The following is a 12,103-nucleotide window of genomic DNA, read 5'->3' on the forward strand; positions in this document are numbered from 1 at the left end:
GATAATCATAAATACTAACCACAGCAATAACAACAAGAATCTCATCTAATGATGGGTCCACTAGTTTTACTTTGTCAATCTTGCTTAACATATGTCATAATTTAAACGGAAATGACCAGTGCTTTGAATTGCTTTTCCATATATAGGTTTGTTGATGCACTTTGTTCCAATCCAAAACTTCTTTTGGCAAGGGTGTCAACTCCAGATATTGATCAGTTTCTGTAGCTCAACTATTTGGTGAGTTGTTCCAATGAGTAAGGAATCTGGTCTGAACAAAGAAAGCACATCAATGAATGACACCATGGTGGAAGAGGTTGAAGAAAGAGATCCAGAAAGCAATCCACTGAATGAGCCTCTGCTCAAGAGGAACAGGACATTGTCTTCCAATCCACTTGCTCTTGTTGGAGCAAAAGTTTCCTACATAGAAAGCTTGGACTATGAGTAAGAAACCAGAACAAGACACCATCATGCTCAATTTTCATGTGTAGATGTCACTTTGTGTCTTCTCACCAGAAAGTTTACTCATTTTGAAGAGGCTCCCTCTGTGCAGGATCAATGAGAATGATCTGTTCAAACAAGATTGGAGGAGCAGATCAAGAACTCAAGTGTTGCAGTACATATTCTGGAAATGGGCTCTTGCATTCCTTGTTGGACTTCTCACTGGTGTCATAGCCACTTTGATCAATCTTGCTATAGAGAACATTGCAGGGTACAAGCTTCTTGCTGTTGTCAACTTTATCCAAAAGGAAAGGTAAGATCAATCTGCCCCACCTTATATTTTCTCTGGTAATCCCAGAAATTCTTTCCTTTTCTGTGAGGGAAAAAAGTTTGCAAGAAATCCGGCTTCAGGTTTTATAGTTTCAATCCAAACAAAATAACAGGAAAGATAAACCTTACATGTTGTTCTTCAAGTGTTGATAAAATTGTTCTTTTATCCTGAAGCCTATTTTGATCATTTTCTTAACAAAGGTTTGCATCAAGGAACTGTGGGTGAGATTTTTGTTATATGAACTGTTTGCAATCTGTGAATGAATATGAATATCTGATATATGGTGCAGGTACTTGACAGGGTTCCTATATTTCACTGGAGCTAATTTCATTTTGACATTTGTTGCTTCTATTCTGTGTGTGTGTTTTGCACCCACAGCTGCTGGACCTGGAATACCAGAAATCAAAGCTTATCTTAATGGGGTTGATACTCCCAACATGTATGGTGCCACAACATTGTTTGTTAAGGTAAACTTTCTTATGTTGAACGCTTCATTTCCTCAACCATTTTACTTCTGATTAACTCATCACATTAAAGAAGAATGTCAAAATTTATATACAAGGCTTCCTTGTTTTGACAGTTTTTTTTGGAGGGTTAGGAAATAGGCTCATCAGGGAACAAAAATAAAAGAAAAGGCAATGTTGATAAATTGTCGCTACTTGATTTCTGCCATCGTTAATTTTTCAATGATTAGCATTCTTTTACTGTAGTGCGATCTCAAAAGTAGTACAATTGTTATAAGGGATCGGAAAAAAGATTACAGTCACTTGAGATTTTCCTTTTGGATTGGTTGCAATTGCAACAACTTGATAGGGATACTCTTGATGTAATATTTTTCAACCAATCAAGGAGGTCTGTGTAATTTACAAGAAGTTAAAACAAGCAAGGAATTGTCTATAGGTCCCAAAATGAGGAGTATCTAATGAAATCTGAAAAACAAAGAGATGAGTACAATTTAATTTTTTCCTTGATGGTACCACTGAATTCTTGAATTGTTTCTTATAATAGCTGAGCATTATGGATTTCAAGCATTAACACTTGGAATTGTCTGAGATGAATGGCAGAGTTATAATAATGTTGGGTGAATAATAGTATTGTCTTTACAATATGACAAATCCAGTTAGTATGTCTCATCCGACAAAAAAATGTATCATTATTGATAGAAGAACATGACACCATATGATCTCAATTGCACTGATATAATGCAGAGTTGCGTATAGTCTAGAACTTTTCACATAAAAACTATCATTACAAAACCAATACACTGAGAAAGTGTAACCAATATATTTGCTGGTGTAGATAATTGGAAGCATTGGAGCTGTATCTGCAGGCCTAGATTTAGGAAAAGAAGGGCCCTTGGTACACATTGGTAGCTGCATTGCTTCATTACTTGGTCAAGGCGGCCCTGACAATTACAGGATCAAGTGGCGGTGGTTGAGGTATTTCAACAATGATCGTGACCGTAGGGATCTCATCACCTGTGGTGCTTCTTCAGGGGTCTGTGCAGCTTTCAGGGCACCAGTGGGCGGAGTTCTCTTTGCTCTTGAGGAGGTGGCAACATGGTGGAGAAGTGCTCTCCTCTGGAGAACTTTTTTCAGCACAGCTGTGGTTGTGGTTGTGCTTAGGACAACCATTGAACTTTGCCACAAAGGAAAATGTGGCCTTTTCGGTGAAGGGGGGCTCATCATGTTTGATGTGAGTGATGTCACTGTGAATTACAATGTAATCGATATCATCCCTGTTGTTATCATTGGAGTCCTTGGTGGGGTATTGGGAAGCCTTTACAACTACCTTCTGCATAAAGTCCTCCGTCTCTACAATCTCATCAATCAGTAAGCAACTTTATCTATAATCTCTATCTGTCATCTTGTTTCTGTCAAATAGTACACTATATAATCCAAAACAATATAAATTAGCAGTAAATAAAATTAACAATGCTGTAACTGAGCAGTAGTTTGATGGTTTGAATTACAGGGAGATTAGTCTCCTTATAAATCTTGAGTTCATGGCGTGTTAGTGAGATTAAGTGTAAAGAAAACTTAGAACGTTAAGTAATCTAACAATTATTGATGAGAAAAGCATAATATTTGACAATATTTTTAGCAGTGGTTAAAATTGATTGAAAATCAGAAAATCATGAATGGACTTCTTTTTATGATATCTAAGAAAGTTTAATCAGTAATAGATATCATGTTTAAGGAAAAGTTTGGAATGTGTTATTAGCATCTCATAATTCATTAGTCTGAATTGAAAGCACCTCCATTATAACAAAAACAAAGAGTTGTAAATTGATCAGGCTTAGATCAAAAGGAATGAAGAAAAGGCAAACAGATCAAGGCATGTCTTTGTTTACTGAAAATTTGAATTGGTTTGAAGATGAAATTTTCAACTAGCAGAATCGAAATTTGCTATTTCAGACTGTATGACTGTTAAGTAGTAGTGAGTCAACTACTTTTGATTTTTGCAGGAAAGGAAAAATGTACAAGCTCCTCCTCAGTCTTTCAGTTGCACTCTTCACATCAATATGCCAATACTGTCTCCCATTCCTAGCAAAATGCACCCCTTGTGATCCTTCCCTTTCAGAAGTGTGTCCTACAAACGGACGTTCTGGAAACTTCAAACAATTCAACTGCCCAAATGGCCACTACAATGATCTTGCAACGCTGCTTCTGACCACCAATGATGATGCTGTTAGAAACATATTCTCAACCAACACTCCTTTTGAGTACCAACCTTTCTCCATCGTAATTTTCTTTGGACTCTATTGCATACTAGGACTAATCACCTTTGGGATTGCTGTGCCATCAGGGCTCTTCCTACCAATCATTCTCATGGGTTCAGGTTACGGCAGACTTCTTGGAATGCTCATGAGACCTCATACAAACATTGATCAAGGGCTATTTGCAGTCCTTGGTGCAGCCTCACTTATGGCGGGATCCATGAGAATGACTGTGTCCCTTTGTGTGATCTTCCTTGAACTAACCAACAACCTTCTCCTACTACCAATAACCATGATTGTTCTCCTCATAGCTAAAACTGTTGGAGACAGCTTCAACCCAAGCATCTATGAGATCATCCTGCACTTGAAAGGCCTCCCTTTCATGGATGCAAACCCTGAGCCATGGATGAGAAACCTCACTGTGGGAGAACTTGTTGATGTGAAGCCAGCAGTGATCAGCTTCAGAGGAGTAGAAAAGGTAGCCAATATAGTCAATGCCCTGAGAAACACCACACATAATGGTTTTCCTGTAATGGACTGTGGAGTGGTGCCAGCAACAGGAGTGGCCAGTGAGGCTACAGAACTTCATGGAATCATTCTAAGAGCACACCTTATTCAGGTGCTCAAGAAGAAGTGGTTCTTGAAGGAGAAAAGGAGAACTGAGGAATGGGAAGTGAGAGAGAAATTTACATGGGTAGAGCTGGCTGAGAGAGAAGGGAACATTGAAGATGTGGCTGTGACTAAAGAAGAAATGGAGATGTTTGTTGATCTACACCCTCTCACCAACACAACTCCCTTCACAGTGCTAGAGAGCATGTCAGTAGCAAAAGCCATGGTTCTCTTCAGACAAGTAGGACTTCGTCATATGCTTGTTGTGCCAAAATATCAAGCATCTGGGGTGAGTTTATTAAGCACAACATTACTTCCATTCTAGCATTAAATTTGATTTTGTCCTTCACTTTGAAAGCATTTCAAGATGAAATATGACAATGTTAGTGTTTAAACCATCAAAACAAATCCTGTTTTTGTCTCTGAAATGGAATTGTGTTAAACTTTTTCCTTGTCTTTCACAAAAGCTTATACTTCCTTTTACATAGAAAAAAACATTTATAACCTTAAAGATAATCTCAGATTAACCTTAAATATGTTGTCCTCATAGGTGTCTCCTGTGATTGGGATCTTGACGAGGCAGGATCTTCTGGCACACAACATTCTGACAGTGTTTCCTCAATTGTCAAAACCAAAGAGGAAGTGAAGCTTTTGTTATCAAATATGAATGAATGGACAAGCAGCTTTATTGGGACATTCTCTCTATTCAGCATGAAGCTTTTCCTCAGTTTTGCATTATTTGGGTCATGCATGGAGAAGAAGATACAACATTGATGTAAACCATATTCATTTTTTCCTATTTTTTTCCTCACAGGTTTTTATCTGGTAATGAGATCATATCGTCTTCCCTTGTTAAATAACGATAATGATAATATCAACGGTAATTTTTCTCTTTCCGCTTCATAAAAAGGTACTAAGATTTTCCTCTCTTTTTTTCTATTTTTCTTTAATTCTTGTTAATTTACTTTTTTTTCTTTTTTTCCTTATTTTTTTCCCTCGTGAGATTTAGAAATCTTAGTATTTAACCAAGCAATCTTTACTAGAGACGCAACTATTTGGTGGTTCAGAGGCAAACCCCTCGTTTGTTTTTGTCTAATTGTCATATATATATATATATATAATTAAAAAGTGTTAAGAAAATTATTTAAATTTTGGAATGAAATAATATCATTTTATGTTGTTTTATGTTTACCATAGGTTTTATTTATAAAGATATATAATACTATTTTTTTTGCCTTTTTAAATATTTTTTCTATTTTATAGCTTTATTATATAAATAATTTTATTTTGAAAAAATATATTTATCTTTCATTCAGATTTCACTACTCCTACTTATTTTTTTTTTAAGAAAGCTCTCACGATTTCTCTAAACCTAAACTGAAATTTTCAAAAGATAAAAAAAATCAAACTTTTATGTGAAAGATCAAACAAAGCAGTAATCATAGAGCATTCTAAGAAATTGACTATCGATACCAGTTGTTAGTAATAAAACAATAAAAGAGGAATGAGAGAAATAAAAAGACACAAAAATTTAACATAGTTCAGTTAACAAATGCTTACATTCACAAAGTATATTTATATTATGGTGCTTCCCTCAAGTTTTACTTATAAAGATAAATAGAGAACAATATCTTACTGCTATTTTTCTCTTAAGTTATTTTTCTCTTAACTCATTTTCTTTAATTTCATTTTCTCTCAACTCTTTTTTTTTTCATTTTCTGTCTTTCTTAATTTCTTTCTCTCTCAACTTTTTTTCTTTAATTTATTTCTCTTTATTTTTCTCTACCTCACTATTTCATCATAATTTCACCATTCCTTTTGTAATATTCATCAAATATTTTTTCTTTGTCTCTGTTCATTTTCTTTTTTTTTTCTTTCCTTTTATTCTCCACAAAATTTTCTTTCAATTTTCTCTCCATCTCTTAAACAAATTCATCAAATAGGAATTTGTGATAAACATTAAATTAAAAGACACTTTTAGCACTAGTACCTACCATAAGTCTGAAATATATATATACACACACATATATATATATATATATATATATATATATATATATAATATTAAACTAATTTTGTAAGTAGTAATTACTATTTACCAAACATATTTATTAGAAAAACATGGTATATTTGTTAATCCTCACATCTTCAAGTCACTCTCACTTTCAGAAGCAACTCCAATAATGTTTTCTCTCTTATTCAAGTTAAGCGTTTTTTTCTTTGAATGACATTGCGTTTTCTTTTCATTTTCGCTCATCTTCGATTGAAATAAAAAGGTAGACATATTGATTTCATTCTTTGTTTTGTTAATGCAAATTTGGTATTTGTTTTAATTATATATTACATTACTGGATTTTGAAATCTAGTTTATAAAAATATTCACAGGATTAAAAAGGTTATGAATAATATTATTGGATTTTGAAATTCGGTTAAGGATAATACCAAATTTTTAAATCTAATTAAGGATAATATCAAATTTTGAAATCTAAATAAGCATTCACTCTTATTTCGAAATCTGATACTGTTTTTATATTTTTTCAAATTTTTTTAAAATTCATTTAGCTTATTTTGTTTATTGTTTTTAATTTTTTAAAATTTATTTTGCTTTATGAATTTGTTACATCTCTTATTGAAGAAGTGAACTATTATAATGTTTTATTTCCTTTAAGATTTATGGAATCACAAGTAAATTTTATTTTCATGTCAGATTTCTCTTCTTTATAAATAAAATGTGAGAAGAAGATTACACAAATAATTATAGAATTCTACTTTGCTTTTGATCTTGGTTTTATTATTATCATTATAAGATGATAAAATGAACCAAAATCTAATAGATTACTTAATCGAATTTTAAAATCTATCAAATTTCAAAATCGAGAAGATAACTTAATAAGATTTTGAAATCTAATACACTAATTTGAAATTTAATAAACTACTTTAGAGTAGTTATCCATATTTTAAAATTCGGTTAAGTAGTTTATAAAATTTCAAAAGCGGGTAACTTTCCCAAATATCTAAAATTTCCTACATTTTGAAATCCATGTTTTTCTTAACTGAATTTGGAAATCCATATTTTTCTTAACTGAATTTGAAAATCCAGTACATGCCTAAATAGAATTTCAAAATTTCAGTATTGATCTAAACTAGATTTCATAATTTGATACTAAATCAGATTTCGAAATCCGATAATCTCATAAACAGATCTCATGACCAAAATGAATTTCTATCATAAAATTCTCTAAATAAGTTATTAAAAAAATGAAAAAAGATGAAAACTTACTCGTCGAAGATTGTGTAGGTGGAGAAGATGAAGAAGACTGTGGTGTAGAAATGAAAGAGAATGAGGTTGTGGGGTGAAGAATAAAGGAAAAAAACGAACACAAATTGCGACGATGTCGCCGTGCTAGCGCAACAACGATGTTGACAAGGAACAAGAAAGGACCCGAAGGTGCATAATGGCTATATAGGCAATGATCAATTGAATGGATGAAGAATAGGGAAAAGAGTGTTGCTCTCCCCACCACCCCAACAGATTCCTGCACGTCCCCAAAATTATTTTAATTGCAAAACTATCTTTTTTACTTCAACTTTTTACTTTTTTACTTTTTTATATAAAGGTTTAATCATTCCAGAGGTCCCTATTTTCGGGCAGAATATCAATTTGGTCCTTTTCTTTCTCGACGTCTCAATTGGGTCCTATTTTTATAAAAATTGCAACAATTTGGCTCTTGCCGTTAAATTGAACCCAAGGACGTCAGTGTCTTGTTGACGTGGCACACTGGAATGATTTTTTAATTGACGTGTAGGGACTACTCTGTCTGACGTGTATATTTATATTTTCTAAAAAAACAAACAAAGGAAAGTAGGGTTTTGGTATTTTTAATGATGGTGCTAAAGACGGGAATGGTAGCTGCGGAGGTGGCGGCTGGGGAGAAACCCACTTACCAGCTTTTTCCTTTTTCCATGGCAACTTTAATGGCATCTTACCTTTTTCCAGCACTGTTTTATATCCTTCTACCCTGGCCGCTTTAAGATGTCACAAGTATTAAAGTTACCCCCAAACTATTAGCATATCATTCCATATTAACAAGGCTAATACATTGCTATGATATCTACTCTATTGCTTAATCATTCAGTACAACAGAAATTATTTCAAAGTCATCTTCATAACCTCTGCCACATGATACATTGTTATAAAGGTAGTATTCCTAACATCCAAATATGAAATCTAGGACTACTAATACCTTGTTACTTTTAGCATCATCGATGATTTCCTCAAGCAGATCAATTCTGCAAACTTGACTATATTGGCTAACTTCATTCTTTCCACCAATATCATCTTCAACATCACTAGTTTTGTCAACAACACTAGAAAAACCAGCATTGAATTCTGATTGAAGACTATCTTTAGAATTTAGTGTATTCCCTTGAGCAAGACAAACAGCTTGGACCTCAGAACTTTTTCCATGGCAGCTCTTACCTTTTTCCAACGATCCCAAGCAGAACGAAGCCTAAGTGACGCTAATTCTTGGCCCGGATTCTACTCATCTCGAATCCCTAATTTCACACTTGATGTCCTCCTCCAACGACCAGCGTTCTCAGCCTAAGTCTCTCTTCAACCTCTGCAAGCAGACTCGCCCAGAATCCCTCCTCCCTTGGCCTGGCCCACCTCCTCCACACCGCCCCCAAACCGGAGACCCGAACCATGTCCGCTATCCTCCTTCGCAACCACCTCACGCGCCATCACGACTCTTTCCTCACGCCACTCCTCTCCCCAGCCGCTCGCTCCTCCCTCCACTTTGTCCTCCTCTCCTCGCTCCAACAAGAGCCCATCAAATCCATCCCTAAGAAGCTCTGCGACACCATCTCCGAACTCACCGCCACAATTCTCCCCGATGACCCCTCCGCCTGGTCCAACCTCCTCCCCCTCCTCTTCCAATGGGTCACTTCTCCCGAGCCCAGGCTCCAGGAAGTCTCCCTCCTAATATTCGCCCAATTAGTGCACTACATCGGTCAAACCCTACTTTCTCAATTGTCCACTCTCCACTCTGTCCTTTAACTTTTCTCCTAATTTTACAAAGTTTTTAATTTTAAAACTATCTTAATACACATCATTTATCCACATCAAGCAAAAAAATCAGTACAAATGAGTACACCGTGCCACGTTTATAAGATACTGACGTCGTTTGGCTCAATTTAACGACAAGGGCCGAATTGTTGTAATTTTCACAAAAATAGGACCCAATTGAGACGCCGAGAAAGAAAAGGACCAAATTGAGATTCTGCCCCGAAAATAGGGACTTCCGGAATGATTAAACGTTATAAAAATCTCTACCTCTAATTTTCATTCTCACAGTCATCCACTCCCCCAACTCTCACTTTCTCTCTTTCTCTCCAAATCCGTTTAACCCTACCTCCCAACTCTCACTCTCTCTTTCTCTCGAGATTCGTTTTTCCAACCCATTCTTCATATCCGTTTCCACTTCTTTAATTTTTTCTTTTCCATTTTGATCTCATTGGTTGTGTGTTTGTGTTGCGGTGGTGGTTCGGTGGTCGTGCATTGATATAGTGGACTGTTGTGAAGGTGCATTGATATAGTGGTAGGGACCATTAATAAAGTGATTGGTTGTTGGGTAAAAAAATAAAAACAGAAAATAAATATTATGGTTTAAACCCTCCGTTGGTCCTCAAGTTTGTATGAAAATCTCAGTTCGGTCCTCGTTTTTTCATCTGTCTCAATTGGGTCATATTTTTTGTAAAAATGAGCACATTGTACCATAACCGTTAAGTGGTGTGAGACGGCGTTAAATTGATATGAGCTAGATTTTTTCATTTAGCGACGTGGCATTGTGCACTAAAACACAATGTCCAATCGGCCCCCTCGTTATGCGTCTCTACTTCCTCCGTGGCGGGAACCGTGTTTGGCTTTCCAACTTCCTCGAAACAGCCGGCTTCCCCTTCATGCTACTCCCCCTCGCCGTCTCTTACTTCCGTCGGCGCGCAGCGGCGGGGACCGCTAAACCCAATCCGGTCTCCATGAAACCCCCTATCCTCGCGGCCTCCGTCTTCATCGGAGTCCTCACCGGCCTCGACGACTATCTCTACGCCTACGACGTGGCGCGCCTCCCCGTGTCCACGTCATCACTCATCATCGCCACACAACTCGGCTTCACCGCCCTGTTCGCGTTCCTGCTGGTGCGCCAGAAGTTCACCTCGTACTTCGTGAACGCAGTAGTTTTGCTTACCGTTGGCGTCGGCGTTCTGGCGCTCCACAGCAGCGGAGACCGCCCCCCCGGCAAGTCCGTGAAGGCCTACGTGATGGGGTTCGTGATGACAGTAATCGCTGCAGCATTGTATGGCTTCGTGTTACCCATGGTGGAGTTGTTGTACAAAAAAACCAAACAACCCATTACCTATTCCCTTGTCATGGAGATTCAGTTCGTGATGTGCTTCTCCGCCACTCTCTTTTGCCTCATCGGCATGATCATTAACAACGACTTTAAGGTATACTTGTATACTTAACAACGTATTAGCCGTAAAAATAGTTAATTTTGTTATTAATCATCTGAATTTATGGCAGGTGATTCCGCGAGAAGCTAAAACATTCAAGCAATGCCACGTCGCTAAATGAAAAAATCCAGCTCATATCAATTTAACGCCGTCTCACACCAGTTAACGATTATGGTACAATGTGCTCATTTTTACAAAAAAATATGACCCAATTGAGCCAGATGAAAAAACGAGGACTGAACTGAGATTTCCATACAAACTTGAGGACCAAGGAAGGGTTTAAACCTAAATATTATTGAATGGCAAAAAAAAGAATGAGGAAGTATAGAGAGCAGTGTGTGATGGTGGAGGGAGTAACTCTGTGGAAAAGAAGCCCTCACGCTTTAGAAAGAAGGAGACGAAGAAGTAGGCTGATTTGATTTACTTTATGCACCCCAATGTATACTAACTCCATACCCTATGTGTTTTGTTTTATTTTTGGGCATGTGTTTTATCTTACTCGCTACACACTTCACATTATTTGCTCACTGCACCACTCGTTTTCCTATATCGCATTCCTGTGGGTTTTATTTTCTGTTTGGACTATTTTATTTCTTGCACCCATATACTGACATGTTTCACCCCAAGTGTTGCATTTTTCCCTTGTTTCTAATTACACCTCTATTTTTATTTTTTTCAACATTTGTTTTATGTTTTGGGTCTTTATTTCATTTTTTGAAACACTTTTTTTAAGCTTTCATAATTACACCTCACTTACTTTTTATACTTCTCTTTTTCACATACAACATTTTTATTACAAATAATAAAAATTTGAAAATATAAAAATGAAAAATAGTTTTTTTTTCTTTATGTGTATGGTGTTTGACACCCTTTTAAAATAATTCAAAAGTATAAAATTTATAAAAAAATTCAAAATTAAAAATATTACTTAAATAATTTTTTAACATCTACATTGTCTCTGATTTTATATTGTAAATGAAAACATGTAAGAGGGAAGTCATCCCATATCACGTTCAGTTTTATAAAAAAATAATAGAATTTTCAAAATCAATTTTAAATAATTTTATAAAACAGCATGAAAATACGTAGAAATAAATCCAATCCTTTCAAAGTTTAAAATATTTCAAAAAAATTACTTTTGTTTCTTTTGTCAAGTCTTTTATTCTTATTTTTAGAAAAATATATATTTAGAATGCATCACATAATTTTCAAATATTTAATTAAAGGTACTTTTTATAATAGACGTGGTAGAGTGTTAACACATTTTCTACGCGTAACTAACTTCAAGGTCCAAAAATCGATTTCACAACTTTATTTGTTTTACTATAGTTTTCGCAAACCAAAATCTGTTTTTGAAAATCCTTTGTGGATTTCCCATTTTTGTCACAATTTCGATTGTGACACTTTTGTTTTCACAAAAATCCTAAAATTTACAAAGAAATATTCAAACCTATAAAACTTTTACAAAATATTAAAAAGAAAAAGGAAATCCCTAA

At 35.5% G+C, this 12,103-nt stretch overlaps 2 protein-coding genes across 2 annotated transcripts; both read left to right on the forward strand.

Annotated features, from left to right (window-relative positions):
• The first annotated feature begins 71 nt into the window (after positions 1 to 71).
• LOC108343888 (chloride channel protein CLC-b) lies at positions 72 to 4,994 on the forward strand. The gene is made up of 6 exons (XM_017582320.2): positions 72 to 441; positions 551 to 751; positions 1,059 to 1,236; positions 2,069 to 2,601; positions 3,237 to 4,386; positions 4,648 to 4,994. Exons 1-6 carry the CDS (start codon positions 251 to 253, stop codon positions 4,741 to 4,743), a joined length of 2,349 nt encoding a protein of 782 aa, XP_017437809.1. The 5' UTR covers positions 72 to 250; the 3' UTR covers positions 4,744 to 4,994.
• Positions 4,995 to 8,802: 3,808 nt separating this feature from the next.
• LOC108344460 (purine permease 1) lies at positions 8,803 to 10,728 on the forward strand. Its single transcript, XM_017582902.1, has 3 exons — positions 8,803 to 9,008; positions 9,935 to 10,601; positions 10,678 to 10,728. The coding sequence occupies exons 1-3, from the start codon at positions 8,803 to 8,805 to the stop codon at positions 10,726 to 10,728; spliced, it is 924 nt and encodes a 307-aa protein (XP_017438391.1).
• The last annotated feature ends 1,375 nt before the right edge of the window (positions 10,729 to 12,103 follow it).

Source organism: Vigna angularis, chromosome 8 (assembly GCF_016808095.1).
Source record: "Vigna angularis cultivar LongXiaoDou No.4 chromosome 8, ASM1680809v1, whole genome shotgun sequence".
In the NCBI taxonomy this organism is placed as follows: domain Eukaryota; kingdom Viridiplantae; phylum Streptophyta; class Magnoliopsida; order Fabales; family Fabaceae; genus Vigna; species Vigna angularis.

Bases quoted from the DNA above. Each gene is read 5' to 3' on its own strand.
- LOC108343888 (XM_017582320.2), top strand. From the start codon at position 251: ATGAGTAAGGAATCTGGTCTGAACAAAGAAAGCACATCAATGAATGAC. The intron at 1,237-2,068 runs GTAAACTTTCTT...TTGCTGGTGTAG, and splicing joins CCACAACATTGTTTGTTAAG to ATAATTGGAAGCATTGGAGC. The intron at 4,387-4,647 runs GTGAGTTTATTA...TTGTCCTCATAG, and splicing joins CAAAATATCAAGCATCTGGG to GTGTCTCCTGTGATTGGGAT.
- LOC108344460 (XM_017582902.1), top strand. From the start codon at position 8,803: ATGTCCGCTATCCTCCTTCGCAACCACCTCACGCGCCATCACGACTCT. The intron at 9,009-9,934 runs GTCCAACCTCCT...TTTTTCATTTAG, and splicing joins CCCGATGACCCCTCCGCCTG to CGACGTGGCATTGTGCACTA. The intron at 10,602-10,677 runs GTATACTTGTAT...AATTTATGGCAG, and splicing joins TCATTAACAACGACTTTAAG to GTGATTCCGCGAGAAGCTAA.